Source organism: Humulus lupulus, chromosome 6 (genome assembly GCF_963169125.1).
Source record: "Humulus lupulus chromosome 6, drHumLupu1.1, whole genome shotgun sequence".
Taxonomy (NCBI): domain Eukaryota; kingdom Viridiplantae; phylum Streptophyta; class Magnoliopsida; order Rosales; family Cannabaceae; genus Humulus; species Humulus lupulus.
In genome coordinates, this window is record NC_084798.1 from 224,015,325 (window position 1) to 224,037,437 (window position 22,113).

Sequence of the window (22,113 nt, forward strand, 5' to 3'; positions counted from 1 at the left end):
TTTCACTTTGAAATATCCTCATGGAAAAGCAAATGCGGTTTCTACACAGTGCTACTTCAACAAGTTAAGCAATGTCAGTGGCAAGATGAGAAATTGAGACTTATCTAGAATCGAATCCAAAACGGTGAGCAATTAGATGGATGGACAGTAAATGCTGAAGAATTCGTATACCATAAGGGAAGAATAGTCGTTGCAAATATCCCTGATCTTAGAGAGTCTGTTATGATTGAGGCCCATAGGTCTAAGGTTGTTGTACATCCTGGAAACACAAAGATGTACCAAGATTTGAAAAGACAATATTGTTGGGAAAGTATGAAGAGAGGTGTGGCTAACTTTGTAGCTAAGTGTATGGTTTGCCAACAGGTTAAATCTAAGCACCAGAGACCTTCAAGGTTGCTTCAACCTGTACCTATACCAGAATGGAAGTGGGATGAGATCACGATGGACTTTGGATGGGATTACCATTAACACCATTAAAGCATGACACTGTCCCGTTGGTTGTCGAACATTTGACCAAATCTGCTCATTTCATTCAAATTAGGAAGGATTGTAAGGTTTCTAAACTAACTCGACTTTATGTGGGTAATATACTTCGACTGCATGGGCTGCTTTCCAGCATTGTTTCTGAGAGAGATCCTCAATTTATATCAAGGTTTTTGAGAGCATTGCATGAAGCTTTAGGAAAAATTTAACTTGAGCACCGCTCACCACCCTCAGACAGATGGACAATTTGAGAGGGCTATCCGAACTATGGAGGACATGCTTCGTTCTTGTATTTTGGATTTTGGATTTCGTTCAAAGTTGTCAGAAGAGTTATGCTGATCTCCTCTAATGAGAAGTTGAGTTTGAGGTTGGTGACTATGTCTTCTTGAAAGTTGCTCCCATGCTTGGTGTGACGAGATTTGGAGTGAAGGGTAAGCTAGTCCTGAGGTATATTGGACCTTTCGAGGTTATCGAGAGGGATGGGGAGGTCGCTTATCGATTAAACTTACCAGCGCGGTTGGGGCATGTTCAAATTGTGTTCCATTTGTCGATGCTGAGGAAGTATACTCTAGACCCATCGCACATCATTGAGTACGAGGCTATCCCTCTTTAAGAGGACGTGACATGTGAAGAACAACCTATCAGAATCCTAGCGAGATAGTTAAAGGTGATAAGGGATAGAGGAATTCTCGTAGTCAAGGTCTTATGGCAGAACCAAAGAGAAGACGAGGTTATTGGAGAGTCAGAGTCGGAAAATTTCGGGACAAAATTTGTTTAAGGAGGGAAGAATGTAATGACTGAGAAAAAAATATATATAAATGGGTGGGACCCACTTAAGTGAAAAGAGTCTTTTTTTTCTTTTCTTTTCCTTTTCCTTTTCCTTCTTTTCTTTCTCTTTCCCCGATTGCCCTCTCTCTCTTCTTTTTCTCTTCTTTCTCTCTTCTCTCCACGACAACACACCACCACCACTAAGACCCAACCTCCGGAAACCACCATTTTCGGCATACGGCGGCTCATTGGATTCACCTTGCTCCGGCGACCTCAACCACCAAGCGGCACTGCCCAACTCGCCGTAAGTTGTTCGGAATAGTCAGTCAAAGTTTTGGTCCGTCAATTTTGACTGTGTTTTCCGGCCAAATCCGACCACCACCTGGCAAGTGGTTGGTACCTTTGGAACCAGCATGAAGAGAGGAACAAAACCCACTAATTCATTCCGGTCAACTCGCTGTTTTTCTCCGGCAAGATTTTGGGTATCTCCGCCCTTTGGAAGCGTTTTTCGGCGACACCGGAGGTCATTTGGGCGGAGGAGCTTTACTTTCGTGATGTACTCATCGAGAGGATGGTTTTGATATATGCCATGCATATATTCGTCGACGTTTCCAGTACCGCCACCAACCGCTATAGTGCACCGCTTGGGTGAGCTTCCGGAACTTGAAATTTTAAATATGGTCATATTATATGTCATTGGACACGATTTTGAATAAGGAATACTATGATGATAATCGTTTGTTCATTTGGTGCACGTAGGAAAAACGTGATATTAAAATCGGACTAAATCATTCTAAGATCATCGATAAGCTTAGGAGCGTTGCTTTGGGTTCGAATTAAATTCTAAAGAGGTAGGGACTCAACTAGACTATTGGACTTATTTTACTCTTATTAAATTGCATCCAACATATTCCAGTTTCGACATTTATAAAATGTTTGCAAAATTGAAAACTTAACATTACGTCGCCCTTGATATTGTCGCCCCTAAAACTGATTTTTGTTGTAGTGTGATTTACTTCTAGCCACAAACACTTTAGTAACAATATAAACATTTTTTTTTCATTTTAGGCTTGTGTATCTTAAGTTTTAACCGACACTACATACTTTAGAAGATACTTTTTAAACATTATGGTACAATTATTCCATATCAATCAATTTAATTGATTCAATTATAAACAATTTAGGTGAACAAAGAGTCTTGGAGCCATATCTCAAATTAAAGTGACAAGGAATCTAAATAATTACTTTAATTCTATTTAACGTTAATTGAGTCCTGTCAAAAAAATCAAAATGCTTCGCACATCATCACTTTATCGAAAACCCTACACTTATAAATATATGTGCTACAAAAATACAGCACACAAATTAAAATTTGTCCCTCTTTTATTTTTGTCAATAAAAAAATATCCTTCTTATATGTATATATATATTATTTAACTGACATTAATTAAACTTTCCTATAGTTAGAAAATAAAATTTAATGTCAGTTTAAAAAATATACTTATAATAAGATGAATAATAAATAAATAAAAAATATGGGTAACGATCCATATTAATTTTTCTTTATCACTTGATACACTAAAATTTAAGCTATATATGTTTTTTGTGTTTGGATTCTCATCATTTCAAATATATATCACATATCTTCAAAGTCACATTTTTGGCACATAGTATTTTCTGTAGTTTTTCTTGGTACTTTTCCCTAGGGCTAGTATTCCATGTCCCACTATCCAAAAGAAAGTACTGGATCAGTAAATATTAATTCCACAAAATTAAATTATTGATGTACTATAGTTATAATGGAAATACAGTGTCATATTCTGTCTATAAATGTAGTTAATTGTTTCACTACTACAAAACTGGGTTATTCTGACACTCAACCACGACAGTCAATTCTGTTGACTGTCGTAATTGTTTAGCGGGACTCTACGCCGACAGTTATAGTGTTTAACTGTCGGCGTAACTATCCCTACGCCGGCATAAGCAAGTACGATGTTAGTCGACTGTCGTCATTGCTCAATAGCGACAATTAAAAACTGTCGGGAAAACCCATTTTTATAGTAGTGCTTTGTCTATAAATTAATTAGCAAGAATTCATCACTTAAAAGCTTCAACATCTTAGAGTCATTGATGATTTGGGTGTATTATTGTTTAGTTTTTTTATCTTTTCAAATATTTACCAGCTAATATTATGCTGGAGTGATCCCTAGTAAAGTTTATAATTTAGCTAGTTCCGAGGTATAACCTTGTGAACTTTTTTTCTTCTTAGCTTCTTTAACATTTTGAGTTTTTCGTGATATGTGGCTTCTTTGGTGTTTAATTATTTTGGCAATGAGTTCTTGAAGGAGAATTTTATATTTTTATCAATCATGCTCTGTGGCTTCTTATTATTATTTATGATGTTAGTGTTATTCTTTATCTTTTATTTTCTTTGAAATTATTTGGGGAAATTTTCTTTGTTCTAATTTTCTGCTAGAATTTGTGAAACTTTCTCAAGTTATTCATTGATATAGTTTTATAAACCATCAAATTTGTCTTGTTGCTATTCTAATTATATATAGAAAAAATATATACATCACCCCAAGGTCTGAGTTATAGCATATCTATTCATTATTTTTCATTTTTATAGAGTGAAATAGATAATTATCATATCATATATATATATATATATCTATATTTATCAGGTTTAATATTTAGTTGGACAATATATGCTGCATTTGCATTGGAACTTTGGTGAACTCTTCAAATCTCAGCGCCATTATGGGCTCCAAGACAAGCAACAAACAAAATATTCTTGAAGGCAACACAATGACCGATTTATCTATGTCTGAAATGAATTTCTTGTTTTATGCTCTCTATATGTATAATACATCATATCAATGAGAATGAACTGATAGGTTGATTTACTTTGCAACTCCGTTGCATGCTCTTCCTAATCGACTTAGCATATTTAATTGTATACTAAATTATCATCATATGCAAAAGAAAAAAATTGCAAGCTGAATTATTTATTTTAGTTTTGGTTTGACTTTAATAATGTTTATTCTGTATCGTAAGCTAAAAACTCTACTTGGATATTTAGGAGAACTAAGACAATTATATAAGAGAACCAAGGCAACAAGAAATTATTCTTTAAGTTGTTGGGTATTATTATCTTTTTGCTTGTAAGAATTATGTACATTGAGGATTTGATGTATTATTTACATTGAGAATAATGAATTTTTATTGAGAATTATTTAGTCTCATAGGGATTTGATGTATTATTTACATTTCAATTGTATGAATAAATGTTGTATGTATATGAATTTTTATTATGATAAATATGATTTTTTTACAAGTTATGGTAATAACAATTAATTATGTGAGTAATTTTTTTATTTAAATTTATATCAAACTCCAATTGTTAAAATTTTTATAGTCTTAAAAATATATATATTGAAATATTATTATTTATATATATAAATTTAATGTTACGACGACATTTACTAACTGTCGGCGTTGCCAGGAACGCCGACATCTTTTACCTGTCAACGTTGCCAGCAACGGTGACACATATTAACTGTCGGCGTTGCCAGTAATGGTGACACCTATTAACTGTCGACGTAGCCAGCAACGACGACACTTATTAACTGTCGGCGTAGCTACTTCTACGCCAGCATAAGCAAATACGACAGTTATTCGACTTTCGTCATTGTTCAATAGCGACAGTTAAAAACTCTCAGGAAAGCCCGTTTTTGTAGTAGTGCACGTTGAATGAGACATCATTTTCCACATCATATATTGATTGGTGGGTTAAAGTGAAAGTGAAAAAACATATGTACATCTTTTAATGTTTTCTGTGGCTTTTAAAAACAAATAATTGATTGGAGCATTTTGTGTGAAGATTATATTGGTGGATTTTTGTTATCATTTTCATTATTATTGTCAATTTGTGAGTGTGGTTTTGCCTTTTCCCACGATGTTGAATCCATTTATTTCATAGAATTTTTTTAAAGTGAAGATATATATATATATATATAGTTGAAATATAATTATGTTTTTGACAAAACCATTTAAAATTTATAAGTAACCTTGTCGTGGTACAATCACCACCTTTGAATTTTAAAAACTGTATCATCCTAACCATTATTTTAAATCATAAAATTATTTAAATGTTGAAATTTTAAATTAGTATTAAAGTGTCAACAATAAATTAAATTATAAAAATGTTAATTAATAATTTTCTACTTAGACTGTAATCACGTATTATGTATTTTAATGAATAATTAATTTAATTTTTTAATTTTATATATAATTTTAATTCTTAAACAAAAGTGTAAATATAATTTTTATTATTATTTATAACTATTAGAGAAATTAGTTAGAATGATTACTTTTTTTTTTAAGTAATTTTGTACTCTGACCTACTTTTGATAATTTTCTATAAAATAGCATCTATCTAAAAATTCAATTAGTTATCGTTCAGTTGACCCTTATTATTATTATCATTATTATTAAGTTCTTAACGTAAAGGTTTTTTTTTTCTATTCAATTTTCTCTAAAATAATTTCGTACTATAGCTATGGAAATATTGTAGTGAAAAACACTTACTATCATATAATTATTTTTTTATATGAGTACGGACTAGTAACCAATAATAGCATCATCACGGGTACATTCTTAGTGATAATAGTTAGGGTTATTAGGGTAAGAATAATAATAATTGAGAAATTACACAAAATTATTATTTACCAATAAAAAGATCGACAGATAGAAAGCAATTGAATTTCATTCCCATTAACACAATATTCTTTTTTCATGACCACACACACACTAGCTAGCCGTACGTAGATATTGTAATGTGGGGCACCAATGATAGAAATATCACAAAAAGTAGATTCTTAAATTGCTTAATTAATTATACTTTGTTTGAATTAAATAATAAATCAAGATGATTCCTCTTTTTACATTGATTATCACTTTATCTAAAACAAATTGTAGAATTGTTATGGACCATACAAAACTGAAATTCCGTTTTTAGTAATTACCAAATTAATTAAACCATGAATTAATTAAAATGCAGAATGGTAATTAATTGTTTACACAGAAAGCAGTTCTGTCGGAACAGAATCCGAACTTGTCACGACAGAACTGAACACAATAAATAGACAGTGCAAAAATTAAAGAACACATCGAATTTTTACAAGGTTCAGAAACCCTTCCGGATAACCTACTCCTTGGGGCCACGCCCAGAGAATAAACCAATTAGTAAAGAAACAAAGTGTACAAAAGCATTGACTTAAACAATATAAGACTCCATCTTAAACTATTGCCGCAATCTTGTTGTACTCTTCTCTACGAATCTGGTTTGATGAAACGCTGATTCTCTTGAACTCCCTTCAAAGAATAGCGAGTGCACACTTCCTCCCGAAGTGAGACTTGGATAGAATCCTCTCCCGAAGATCCTTATAAACACGTTCACAATAGACACTATCTGTTTATAATGGACTAGATAGATATCCGCAAGTACACTCAGCACTCTCGCAAAGATTAAGGTGAACAAACTTAATCTCTACAAAATAACCCACTCTTCAAAATAACATAATGTTTACAAATATTCCAAATGGAAGAGGTGAGAAATCCAAAGGCCTTGGCAAGGAATTTATAGGCAGGGAAATCGTCCAAGGCCATCATATTCTGGTATCTTTGAAATCAATTTGCGAATTCCTTTGATTTAGGAAAACAGCCAGCCAGATGGATTCTGTGTCGACAGAAAAGGAAATTGATGAGTCAGCAACGTAATCAGTTTTATCTGGCAGAACGAACATGGTTGTTTCTTTTGACCATGTTTATTTTCGACACATTCTTTATTTCTGAAATAGACATAATCCCATATAATCCCTGAAAATAATCTCAAGATATTTGCACAGTATATTTTTACCAAAAATTGATTATTTGAGATAAATAAGGCAACAAATATATTCACACTTAAAGATCTTTTCACATTACCAAACCAGCTGAAAATATTGCCAATAAAACCGAAAATCAATATGGAGGTATGCTACTGATTTTTCTTTAAACAATTAAAATATTTTGTCTAAATTAAAGTTTAGCCAAAAAAGGATTTTACAAAACATTAAGCTTAATCATATATAGACATGCACTGTTTCAATTATGGTACCTAAAACCCTAATTTGCAATGTTGAATTCTAATACAATAATATACTTCAATTACTTAAAGATTAAAAGAAATATAATAAAGCCATAATATAAAGGAGTATGTCAGTTGCCCCATTAGCAATGTTTCCCCTATTCAGACTCATTGACCATGAAACAACTTTCTACTTATAGGAATAGAAAGTTTTCAGTAGGTGAATGCATAAAGTAGGGGTGAACATTTGACCCGAAAAACTCGAAAACCCGCTCGATCTGTAACCCGAAAACTCATTTTTTGGGAAAACCCGAAAGATTCAGGTTAAATCCGACCTTAATCCCAAAAAAAAAGTCGGGTCGGGTTCAGGTTTGAATTGTGTTAAACTTGGGTTCGGGTTCAAACCCGAAATCCGAAAAAATGGTATTTTTGAATAAAAGTGTAAAAAAATGGTATTTTTGCAAAATTTGGCTTTTCGGCCCAAAACCCATTAGCCCCAGCCCAACCCAAAATCAAACCCGAAATCTGAAAAAAAAAATGGTAGTTTTGAAAAAAATATATAAAAAAAGTGGTATTTTTGCAAAATTTGGCTTTTCTGCCCAAAACACAAATGGTCCAGCCCAACCCGAACCCGAGTAAAACCGAAAACTCGAAAATTTTGGATCAGTTTCGGTACCATTTTTCTCAACCCAAAACCTGTAAAACCCGGACCCGATGAACCCGAAACTTGAAGATCCGACCTGTGTGCACCCCTAGCTTAAAGTATATAAGACATGAAGTATATATATTGAAATTCCGTTTTTTATGATTACCAACTTAATTATTCAAATTAAATAATTAATTGTTGAACTGTTACAGAAATGTTTAAACAGATACAAAGACTGTTTGAACAGAAACCAGATATGTTTAAACAGTTTGTGACGAGAAGATAAAAACGAACATAAAGTAAAGAACACACGAATTTTTACGTAGTATCAGCAATCTTTGCAGATTGCTACTAGTCCACGAGGCCACGCCCAGAGAATGAAATTTATTAGAAGAATATCTAAACGATTACAAAACCAAATTGACTTATACAAATAAAGACTCCCTCTTGAATTTGTCGCAACTGTTGTAATCTAAACTCCTAATCAAATTTCTGAAGTGCTAAGATCTTGAACTCCCTTCAAATCATAACACTTGCACTTTTCCTCCCGAAAAGTGACTCACGAACAAGACTTCTCCCGAAGCTTGATGACCAATGTCCAAGTGTGTTCAACTTGCACAATTAACACAAAGAAAACAATACAGAAGTACACTGTAATAAACCACTAAGAACTTGCTGGACTCAAGTTATTCACATAATAAAAAGTCTCTCTAAAACTTGAAAAATATTTGGAAAATAATACACCAAGAGAGATGATCAAAAACCAACGACCTAAGGATGATTATATACATTTTAGAATCCCTTTAGGTCGTGAAAAACCAACATGTTTGAAGCTAGTTTTCAGTACTGTAAACTATTCAAAATATTCTAAAAATCGCGCCGATGGTCTAAATAGATATAATATACACGATCATAAAAAATGCGCAAAAAACTATTCAAAGATCGAGAATAGTGAAAGTTCTACCAATAAGACTTAAATATTCACTATATTTATATACAACAAATATTATATGTGTTAGGATATTCCATATTATTTCTCATTAAGGTAAACTATTTGCGGCAAAAATACAAGATAGCAACAAGGAACCATTGTTGGACTGGAATATGAAAAAAGCAACACCGTTTGAATATGGTTCAGGCCATATCCAACCAAATCGAGCTATGGACCCTGGACTTGTGTATGATATAAGTATTGATGATTATCTGAACTTTTTATGTGCTCATGGCTATGATGAAAAATTGCTTAAAAAATTCTCCAAGAAACCACATAAATGTCTTACCTCATTCAACCTAGCCAACTTCAACTATCCTTCCATTGTGGTTACTAGTCTAAGTTCAAAATCAATGATAGTTACTAGAAAAGTTAAAAATGTGGGTCCTCCAAGTACTTCCAAAGCATATGTGAGGGCTCCAATTGGAGTTTCTATTTACGTTAAGCCTGCAAGCTTGAAATTTAGCAAAATTGGTGAGGAAAAGAAGTTGTCTTCACAACAAAAGACAATTAAAATAAGATAAGATTATAAAATCAATTTGATGAGGTTAAGTCAAACTAAATACATATACTTTAAAGATCTCTGCAATATTACTTAAAAATCAGTTACCAAAACTACTATCGAACCCTTATTAATTAATCAACAAGTACATTTCTTGGCAAGAAAATATCTATTGAGATAATAACCCTCCTCAAAATCCATTCAACAAGTAAAAAGTTCGTGTAACCATAAAAATTATAAGAATTTTTAAATTGCAAAACTAATAACAAATAATGGTATGACAATGTGTTGCTTACTCGAGCTCGTTGAAACAATGAGCCTTTCAATAATCCAAGAATTTTTTAAATTGCATTAATTGTGGCGGTTGGACAAATTTGCTGATTGTAGCCTATGAAGACATAGGCTACGATCAAAGAGTGAGCGACACAAAACTACTCAAAAGTTGAGTTGTGCCGCAACACTTTCAACATGGAAATGACTAAAGAATATGCTATATATATATTACTTATTTTATATCTACTAAAAGAGTTAATATGAAATGAGAGTTATACACACTAGCAAAATACTTCAATTTATATCTACTAAAAGATTATATATATATATTTAAATTTAGGGTGTCTTGGTACAATGATTTATTTTTTAAAGTTATTTTGTACTCTAGTCTAGTTTTAATAATTATTTGTAAATAGTCTCTCATAATTTAGACAGATTGTCGAAAATTTTGACAAGTGGTCGAAAAATTTAAATAGTCAGTTGAAAATTTTAGACAAATGACCGAAAAATTTAGATAACTAGTCGAATTTTAGACAAATGTTATTTTGCAAAAAATTATCAAAAATAGACCAGAATACAAAATTACTTAAAAAAAAAAATTATTTTCACCCATTTATTTATTGATTTTAATGACTAGTTGAACAATTAAAGCAAATCACTTTTAATCGAGTCCACTAATACAATAATATATGTTTTGACCGATTATCTTACACGTTATACACACTAGCCATGTAGAGCACATGTGAAATGATTACTTTTGTCTCTTTCTAAGTATTATTATCTATTCATCAATTATTAATAGTTAGGGATAAGGAATCTTGAGGTGACCAAAAGATGTATTTATTGGACTCGTGTCTTTTCGTAATAATTATATATACAGCTCCAATTCCATTGGGTTTCACAGTAATTCTAGTGTTTAAATCTAGGCTCGTAAATTGCTTAATTTTTATATTTTTATCCAAATGTCTTAAATTAAGAGTATTTTTAATAGAGTGTTAAGAATGTGGTGCATTATTATATTTAGCAAATTATCACTCTAATAATGTTGTAAAAATTATGTTAAATTTGACATATAATACTAAAAATTATATCAAATTTAGCACATGAACTAACTATTATATTTTATTTATCATATTGACATTAATTTATTAATTGAAGATTAATTACTACTTTTTTATAATAAAAATTTGAAAAAACAATTATTTTTTGTATATTATTAATAAATATTAAATGAACTATTAATTTTGTTTAATTAATTTTTATCTTGTGCGTTGTAACACAATTATAAATATTAAGCAAAATATAATATTAACTTATTTTTTTGTGTCAAAATCAGTACAAAATTTACATCTTGTATTAAAAATATTCTAATAATAGTGGTCACTATCCGAATCATTATAGACATCCACTAGCTAGCCAGCTACCACACTATAGTAAGTGTACTAATAATAAGGAGTGAGCCTTTGTCCACTCTTTCATATTCTTATCATGGTTGTCATCACTATCAAAATAACAATTTTCACACCGGAGTTAATTCTAAAAAAAAAAGAGGTGAAATAACCGAATGTGTTTTTTTCAATTGTGTGTTTTTTTTTTTAAATAGAAGCTTGTTTGAAGAGCATTAAGAGAAGGAAATTGACAAAATTCAGGAGAGAATTCCTTGTGGCTATTATGAATGCTGTTGTTTATTGTATTTTGGAAGCAAGGAATGTTAGTTTGTGGGAGCAAAAAGTCTATACTGTAAATAATATAGTCAAAAAGATTAAATATGATGTTTGTAATATGTTTTCTCATTTTAAAAGAGAGAAAACAAGTAAAGTAGATAGAGATTGGTATGAGACTTTGAGCTCTAGTTATGGAGCTCTTTGATTATTGTTGTAAAGAGTTGTAAAGAGATTGTTGAGCAATAAAAGTTTTACTCATTTCTCAGAAAAAAAAATTATGAAAATATTTTCATTGTAATTTTCCCCTGAATGTTTTGCCCCCTCATTGAAACCAATTTCCAAAATAAAGTGTTGGAGTAAATTATATTCCACAAAAGCAATTGCTTTATCTCTGCTTCAAAGAAAATATAAAACTACGTCATTACATTGTAGTAGTGTTGTTTCTGCTTCTCTTCTTTCAATATGTTGTGACTAATAATTGTTACTAAAGAGTACTTTTTAAAAATAAGAGATAATTTTTTGTTGGGACTAAAAATAGTATTTAGTCATACAAATATATGTTGTGACTAAAAAGTTGTCACTAAAAGGTATATTTATTTACCGTGAAAGTAATATATATATAGATATATTTTTTATATCATAATACCAACAATATAAAAAGATAAGATTACATGAGAGGTGACAAAAGTCTAAGATGATCGTTTATGATAGTAAGAATGTAGGTTTAGTTATATAATTTTTAATATTTATTTTTAATTTAAACAATTTATTAATATAACATAAAACTCTTTTTTTTTCAGGCCAAGAAAAAAAGAAGATATACATACAATACACACAATATCAATTCTGTTGTATTTTAAATTAAAGGAAGAAAAAATGAATTTGTAATTCCCAATCAAGTGGTGAATTATAAAAGCAATAAATTTTTTTATCACATTAATACAATATTCTGAATATTTTTTTTTCTTTTACCTCGTTCATCGGAAAGATAGGGACATCTAAAGTGACAAGGAATCCTATTAATTTACTTAGTCAATAATAGAAGTAAGAGTAATGTAGGACCTTCTTTCGATTACAAGTAGTGATGCACATGAGGCAGGGAATTGGCGGGAAGTGCTCCCCCGTCCCTGTCCTCATTTATATTTTTAATCCTGTCTCCGCCTTATGCCCTCTTATTTCTTGTCGAAGGCGAGGTGGGGTATCCTCTATTGGGGCGGGGAATCCCCACATAAAATCTTATTTATTTAAAAAATAAATTTTAAAATAAAAATAGTAAATTATATGTAAATTAAAATATTACACAATATTTATTATTTAAAATATTAAACATTATTCAAAATAAAATTTAAAATATTAAAAAAATTACTACTATACTATAATAACACATAAAAATATATATAAAATACATATATATATATTATAAAAATGTATAAAAATTACAACAAGTCCTATCAGAACGGAGAGTGCTAAGATGCAAAATATGCATCTCTAATTACAAGATGCAAAATATGTAATTTTCTTATCTATAAATATGGAAAAACTATGGCAGCCTACTCTCCAATTCCATCTATGCTTTAAAGAAAAACTATGGCCCCACAATGTAGTAGTGTTGTTTCATCTTCTCTTCTCTCAATATTTCTTATTTTCATTTTGCTTCAATCACCGGTGGAAGCCCTTAAAAAGGCAGGCATATAAGTATATACAAATATGCATTTTTATATATATACATATATATTTTCATTTTGCTTCTATTTTCTGAAGTTTTTCTTATATGTATATATGCAGCCTTATATTGTCTACTTGGGAACACATTCACATGGTGTGAACCCTTCCTCAGAAGATCTTGAAAGGGCCACAAATTCTCATTACAGCCTTCTTGGATCATACTTAGGAAGGTAATAATAATTCATTCTCACACAATATTTTATTTTATTTTTAATTTTAGGAATGTAAATAGGGCAGATTTTTCTCACCATTTCTGAAAAAGATTTTCGGGCAAGTCTAGACAAACACAAATTTAAAAAAAAAAAAATATATCTAATTGGTTCTTTCTTAATGAATGCATAATTCTTGTGCAGTGAGGAAAAAGCAAAAGATGCAATCTTTTACTCTTATAATAGACATATAAATGGATTTGCTGCAATTCTTGATGAGACAGAAGTTGCAGAGATTCAAAGTAAGCTTTTTTTTTACTCAATGTGATGCAAAATATATGAACTCTATTGTTTTGTTGTATATCTAATAATATTAATTATTACATATAGAGCATCCAGATGTGGTATCAGTTTTCTTGAGCAAAGGAAAGAAATTCCACACAACTCATTCATGGGAATTTCTTAGATTGGAAAAAAATGGTGGTGCTGTCTCTTATCAATCAATTTGGAACAAAGCTAGATTCGGTGAAGATGTAATTATTGCAAACTTGGATAGTGGTAAATATTTACTAATTTATATTTTGATGCTTCATTAACTCATTATCAAATAAACTATAGCCACTGATCTATCATCTCACTAGCTAACTCTTATATATATTATATATAATGATTGTTATATATATATATAGTAATAGATGACAATAATCTGTGTTTTTTAAGGATAGTAAGTGTTGGTTTGGTAGGTGTTTGGCCTGAATCTAAGAGCTTTCATGAGTTTGAAGGAATCGGACCTATTCCATCAAAATGGCATGGAGGTTGTCAACCAGTCATCAAGGATAAAGTCCACTGTAATAGGTTGGTCCACATTCTTTTTTTTATATATATATATATATATATGGTTGAATGAAAAATAAAATTTAAAAAAAAAAGTAAATTTTTTACATAAAAACTCAATATTTTTACTTTGATGTAGTTATATACTTTTTTTTTTTTTTTGGCAAAAATACACAATCTTACTAAACTAGTGATTATGTTACTATCTCATCCGTTTTTCTCTATTAATTACTGACTTGCAGGAGCTAGAACACGTGCTAGTTCCTCATTGATACGGGCCAATTAGAGTGGGAAATCCATACCACCATATACATGCTTATCATTTAAAGAAATAGCTAATTATTTTGAGACTTAAGTGCACTTTTTTTCATACCAAAATTTTGTTGAATAATACTTTTTTATTTTCCACAATACATAATAAAGTAATTAAGAAAAAAATAAGAAATGAATTGCTACGACATATCTATATGGAAGGACAATTTTGTTGATGCATATCAAATATATATATGCTTCTTGCACTTACATTTCTTAACCTGTAAATGGTGAGATTTAAATCTTTCTCTTCCCAATGAAGAGGTGAATGAGCCAAATTTAAATTTCTAAACATGTCACTGTACATTTTTTAAATTAAATAATCTCTTCTCTGTTTTCCAATCTCTAGGAAGCTAATAGGAGCAAAGTACTTTAGCAAGGGCTATATGGCACTTCTAAAGACTCTCAACACTTCTTCTCTTCAAACTTATATACGCAAGGCAAACTTTTTCACCAGTCGAGACTTTAATGGGCATGGGACTCATACTCTTTCCACGGCTGGTGGTAGTTTCGTCTTTGGAGCAAATGTGCTCGGCAATGGGAATGGCACAGCCAAGGGTGGATCCCCCAAAGCCCGTGTCGCCGCTTACAAGATTGGTGGTTGGCTGCAAACTGAAGATGCACCTGCTTACACCGATGCTGATGTTATGGCTGGCTTTGATGCTGCAATAAGTGATGGTGTGGACATAATCTCGGCCTCTATTGGTAGTGATGAACCTATTGAGTTTTTCGAAGATGTGATTTCAATAGGGAGCTTTCATGCCGTTATGAATAACATTGTTGTGGTTGCCTCGGCTGGCAACGAAGGACATGATCAAAAGACTGTAACTAATGCATCACCATGGACCATAACCGTGGCAGCTAGCACAGTCGACCGTGAGTTCAGCAGTTATGTATCTCTTGGCAATAAAAAACACCTTGAGGTACGTAAAACGCCCTGAAGTATCTCAAACTTTTGATATGAAAACAAATATAATTAAGTGTTCATTTTTTGATATAATCACAGGGAGCAAGTCTTTCTTCACGCGGCTTGCCATCTCAAAAGTTTTATCCATTGACCTATGGGTTAGTATAAAAAATAAGAGTAATGATACGTGTATAACATTACACACAGTGATATGGCAGTTTAGCCTAGCCAATCACATTTATAAAAACAGTTTGTATGTAATTTTGATAGAAAAATTAATCATGTACAGATCAATATTTAATTGTTGTATGTGTGTTTCTCCAGGGAGTTCTGCAAGCCTAAATCCAAAGAATGTAAATGGGACTATTTTGGTTTGTTATGTTGGGGATGAGACTTCAAAACTTGAAAAGGGCCACCAGGCATTTCTTGCAGGTGCTGTTGGAATAATTCTAGTTAATCATCCCTTAATTGGGAATGAAACAGATCCTGAGGCTCATGTGCTCCCTGCATCTCATCTCAATGCTATTCAAGGAAATTTAGTGATCGAATACCTCAAAACTACCAAGTACAAACAAATAATCTTAAAAGCTGTATTTCTTTGTAGATTTTATATCAAAGACAATAAATTTAATTTGACATAATAATTATGATACTTTTGTGATTCTAGGGCTCCCATGGCTTACATGACTCGACCAAAAACTGGAGTTGGAGTTAAGCCAGCTCCAGCCATGGCTTCATTCTCATCGAGAGGACCTAATGTTATTCAGCCAGCTGTGCTTAAGGTCTACTTTGAAAATTTTCTTATTTAGATTTTACTATTTTTGTATAAAGAAATGTTAACCAATTTTCTCCATTGCACATACAGCCGGATATCACAGCACCAGGAGTCTATATTATTGCTGCATATAGTGGAGCTGTTGGACCAACTGATGAAATATTTGATAAGCGTCGAGTCCAATTCAACACAATTTCAGGTACTTCAATGTCATGCCCTCATGTTTCTGGGATCGTTGGCCTTCTCAAAACTCTTCATCCAGATTGGAGTCCAGCTGCAATTCATTCAGCTATAATGACAACAGGTATATTTATTCACATATGCCCAAATATAATGGATAATTTTTATATAGGAGTTTCACTTTAAGTCCTACCGGTGGGGCTCAGTGTTATCGACTCTTGAACAGTTTTCGGCAAAAAAATTTTTTTATGACCGTGTATATTGTAGTTGTTTAGAGCTTCCTGCAATTTATTCAGAAAATTCTGAATAGTTTACAGTACCAAAAACTAGGTTCAAATATGTTTTCCACGCGTATAAAAAAAAATTAGTTACGCGTGCAATAATATGTTTGAACTTAGTTTTCGGTACTGTAAATAATTTGGAATTTTCTATAAATTTACAGGATACTCTAAATAGCTACAATATACGCGGTAAAAAAAAAAAGTCGCGCCAAAAACTGTTCACAGGTTGAGAACACTGAGAGCTCCATCGGTAGGACTCAAAGTGATGCTAATCTATATATACATCAATATTTGACAAATGCTGGTACTATTCTTTACTTCTCACTGAGCTAATCTATTTGCAGCAAGAGTTAGAGATAACAACAATGAACCGATGTTGGATTGGAACATGAAAAAAGCAACACCCTTTGAATATGGTTCAGGCCACATTCAACCAAACCGAGCTATGGATCCTGGACTTGTGTATGAAAGAACTATTGACGATTACATGAACTTTTTATGTGCCCATGGCTACAATGAAACAATGCTTAAGAAATTTTATAAGAAACCGTATAAATGTCCCAAATCATTCACTCTAGGAAATTTCAACTACCCTTCCATTACAGTTACAGATCTAAGTTCACAATCAACAACAATCATTACTAGAAAAGTTAAGAATGTTGGCCCACCAGGCACCTACAAAGCATATGTGAGAACCCCAGCTGGAGTTTCTGTTTATGTTAAGCCCACAACATTACAATTTAGCAAAATTGGTGAAGAAAAGAATTTTGAGATCATTTTGAAGCCAAAAATTGTTGGACAACCTAAAGATTATGTGTTTGGACAATTGAAATGGACAGACGGGAAGCGCTATGTTAGGAGTCCTATAGTAGTCAAGTACTAAAAGGAGTCAGAAATTAGTATGGCAGATTAAAATGTAAAATATTTATTTTATTCAAGCACATTCATCGAGAAAGTATGTATGCATTGTCTGTCATATGAATTTAGTATAATTATGTGTTTATATATTTTTGGACCATGTGTTTTGTCTCATTATGTGTTTGGACCATTTATTTTGACAAATTACTTTTTTAATCCTATATTTTGTAAAATTATTAAAATAGAATCCTAAACCCGATTTTGGTCAATGATTTCTCAACTAAAATCACAAATAATTTACTAAACTAATAATTCAGAATAAAAATAAAATCATTCTGCTTAAAAACTGTGTTGTTATATTCAATTTTTTCTTTATTAAAATTGAGTTTATGGTTCTATTTTAACCATTTTACAAAACATAGGGTCCAAAAAGTAATTTATCAAAACATATTGTCCAAACAGATAATGAGACAAAACACAGATTCTAAAAAAATATAAATCCTATAATTATTCAGAATATTCATTAATAGAAATTCCAAGAATATAATTGGAGTTATTTAATTAATGTGATCAAATAGTATTCGAAATATATCTAACTGTTGTCTCAGGTTGTTGGATTGAGATTCCTTGTTATTGTACTACCAAACAATTTGTTGGAGTTTTACATCGGCCTTATATCAGTACTAGATATAAGTAATTCAATTCGTTTAATTTTATTTGTAGAATTTATTAATTATTTTTATTAAATTTGTATTATAATCATATAAATTTCAAATAAATAAATAATATTATATATAAAATATTGACATAAACATATTAAATAAAAAATAAAATCAAAATATTGTTTATGATTTTTTTTAAAATATATATAATATGATAATATTTTCAAACATAAATGATCATTTTTATAATAAAAATAAAAATGATGTATTATATATTATTATTATGATATTTTATAATATTTAAATTATATTAATAATATTTAAATATATTAATATTATATAATATTATTAAAATAAGATTTAAATTATATTATTATAATTATTAAATATCTAGTTTTGTATTATATATTAATATAATAATGATATTTTATAATATTTTTTAATTTATATTAATATAATTAATAAAAATATTTTTTTAGTTAGTTTTAAATGTATATTCATTAAATATTTAGAATATTCTGTTAAAGTTAACAAAATAAATCGTTTGAAAATTAACTTTTAGACCTCATGTTTTGTCAAAAGATCAAAAGTATGAAGAAATATATTATTTATTATTATAGATATTTTTTATTGACATATATTATAATTATTAGTAGAATAAAAAAAATTATAAAATAGATAGAGTTTCTTCCTTAATTAATTAATAGCAATAAACTAAAAATATATAATAATTATAATTGATTGTTAAAAAATATATAATAATTTGTAAAAATATCTCTAAAAAAAGTAGAATAATTTATATATATATATAAGTAGAAAAAAAAAACATTAGAAAAATTTAGGAAATAGATTAAGTAGTTTGTAGAGATTTTAGAGTACCACATTAACTCCTTGTAGCTCTCATTTATATAAATACTTGATACAAGTAATGTGCAATGCACATTTGCTTAGTTTTATTTATAGAATTTATTAATTATTTTTATTAAATTTGTATCATAGTCATATAAATTTCAAATAAATAAATAATATTATATATAAAATATTGACATAAACATATTAAATGAAAAATAAAATCAAAAAATTGTTTATGATTTAAAAAAATATATATATAATATGATAACCTTTTTAAACATAAATGATCATTTTTTATAATAAAAATACAAATAAAAATTACGTATTATATATTATTATTATGATATTTTATAATATTTAAATTTATATTAATATTAAATATTATTATAATAATATTTTATAATATTTGAATTCATATTAATATAATTAGTAAAAAATTAGGATTATATAATATTATTATAATAATATTTAAATTATATTAATATTATTATTAAATATCTAATCTTGTATTATATATTATTATAATAATGATATTTTATAACATTTGAATTTGAATTTGATTTTGAATTAATATAATTATTATATATGTAGTCTTATATTGAATATTATTATAATTGTGATATTTTATAATATTTTTGAATTTATATTAATATAATTAATAAATATCTATTTTTAGTTAGTTTTAAAAGTATATTTCATTAAATATTTATAATATTCCGTTAAAATTACTAAAACAAATTGTTAAAACCAAAAAATTTTGTTATCTACACATTTTTTATATAGAAGAGATATATATATTAGGGGTGTTCATTAAATTCAATCCACATTATATTGCTCATAATTTATTTGATATGCACTAAGTGTAAATTCTAAATTTCAGATCCATTCAAATCCACCGTAGTGCAGATTGAATTGGTTATTTTAGTGTATTTTTTTAATATTAAATTATTTAATTATTTTCTCTAAAATACATACATTTTTTTCTCATAACCAATTAATCACATAAATATTAAAATAAAATATTCATATTAAATTTAAATATCACAAATAAACAAACTCCAATTGCATATAACATCAAGCTCTTTAAGGCTTCAATCTCTAGCAACAAAATAAATATATATGTAAAACAAGCACATCAATACAATTATTTAAAATATCATATATTAATTTTTAAAAATATTAATATATTATTTTTGAATATTTAAAATGTTAATTATATATATAATTCTTTAAATATATATATATATAAATAGATGCCGATTAGATTGCATCAATTACTTTTACAAGTGAAAGTGCATCCAATACTCACAAATACGAATATCCGTACTTTGTCTCAGTGATAATAGATAGGGTTATTAGGGTAAAAATAATAATAATTGAGAAATTACACAAAATTATTATTTACCAATAAAAAGATCGACAGATAGAAAGCAATTGAATTTTATTCCCATTAACACAATATTCTTTTTTCATGACCACACACACTAGCTAGCCGTACGTAGATATTGCAATGTTGGGTACCAATGATAAAAATATCACAAAAAGTAGATTCTTAAATTGCTTAATTAATTATGCTTCGTTCGAATTAAATAATAAATCAAGATGATTCCTCTTTTTACATTAATTATCACTTTATCTAAAACAAATTGTAGAATCGTTATGGACCATACAAAACATTAAGCTTAATCATATATAGACATGCACTGTTTCAATTATGGTACCTAAAACCCTAATTTGCAATGTTGAATTCTAATACCATAATATACTTCAATTATTTAAAGAAGTTTCCCCTATTCAGACTCATTGACCATGAAACAGTTAACTTTCTACGTACAAGAATAGAAAGTTTTCAGCAGGTGAATGCATAAAGTATATAAGACATGAAGAATATATATATATGTATATATATATAAATATATGTATAAAGTTGAATTAATGTACTTTTCTTCTGCTTCAAGATCTTATAATATTAATTACTTTACGCGACAATTAGGGATGGAATTATATAAATAGGGAACGATTACAATGTATCTTTTTTTTGCAACATCGGTACATCTTTTTCTATTTTCGGTACCTGGATAGATATAGTCTCAAAAAATTTTATATGACGGTGTACATTGTAGGTATTTAGAATATCCTGTAAATTTTCAAAAAATTTTGAATAGTTTACGAAGCCGAAAACAGAGTTCAAACTGTCAAATTTCACACGCGTACTCAAAAAAACAGGCACGCGTGCAACAAACAGTTTAGACTCTATTTCGGTACAATAATTTATTCAGAAATTTTTGATAATTTGTAGGATGTTCTAGATAGCTATAATGTACACCATCATATAAAAAAATTTGGGATTGTATATAACTATTCAGGTGCCGAAATAGAAAAAAAATGCACCAGTGTTGCAAAAAAAAAAGATGTGTTGTAGTCGCACCATATATAAATATATTTATATATATTAGCTAGGTTTCGAAAAAGAAATGATTAATTACTGTGAAAGACATTTATCAACAATTTTCCAGATAACCTTATGGATTGATTGTGTAATTAAAAAATAAAACACTTAATAATTTAAACAAAAGCTATAGAATTTAAAAAAGTTCTTAGTTAAATATATTTGCTGACTAATAATTGCAGTTAATAGTGTGTATTTAATAGTTAATCACTTGATTGTCGGAGTATTTTTGTCATGACTTAAATGTTAAGATCAAACTTACTTAAATCATGCTAACACTGACTAAAAAAAATTCACAATTTATCACTAATGCCTAGTTTTAGTTATAATAAATTGTAACTTTTATAACTGATTTACTTCTAGCCACAAACATTTTAGTAACGATATAAACAATTTTTTCATTTTAGGCTTGTGTATATCTTAAGTTTCAACCGACACTACATACTTTAGATGATGAAGAAATGAAAGCAATTAACATACTTTTAAACATTATGGTACAATTATTCCATATCAATCAATTTAATTGATTCAATTATAAACAGTTTAGGTGAACAAAGAGTCTTGGACCCATATCTCAAATTAAAGTGACAAGGAATCTAATAAATAATTACTTTAATTCTATTATTTAACGTTAATTGAGTCCTGTCAAAAAATCAAAATGCATCGCACATC

General features: G+C 29.3%; 1 protein-coding gene across 1 annotated transcript; it reads left to right on the top strand.

The window, feature by feature from the left end:
• The first annotated feature begins 13,029 nt into the window (after positions 1–13,029).
• LOC133783582 (subtilisin-like protease SBT5.4) lies at positions 13,030–17,602 on the top strand. Its single transcript, XM_062223236.1, has 11 exons — positions 13,030–13,140; positions 13,243–13,352; positions 13,536–13,633; positions 13,722–13,889; positions 14,075–14,186; positions 14,827–15,400; positions 15,484–15,542; positions 15,674–15,949; positions 16,052–16,166; positions 16,250–16,463; positions 16,965–17,602. Exons 1-11 carry the CDS (start codon positions 13,045–13,047, stop codon positions 17,501–17,503), a joined length of 2,361 nt encoding a protein of 786 aa, XP_062079220.1. The 5' UTR covers positions 13,030–13,044; the 3' UTR covers positions 17,504–17,602.
• Positions 17,603–22,113: the final 4,511 nt, after the last annotated feature.

Coding starts and splice junctions, on each gene's coding strand:
- LOC133783582 (XM_062223236.1), top strand. CDS start 13,045: ATGGCCCCACAATGTAGTAGTGTTGTTTCATCTTCTCTTCTCTCAATA. Junction 13,353..13,535: donor CTTGGATCATACTTAGGAAG/GTAATAATAATT, acceptor ATTCTTGTGCAG/TGAGGAAAAAGCAAAAGATG. Junction 16,167..16,249: donor TTCAGCCAGCTGTGCTTAAG/GTCTACTTTGAA, acceptor TTGCACATACAG/CCGGATATCACAGCACCAGG.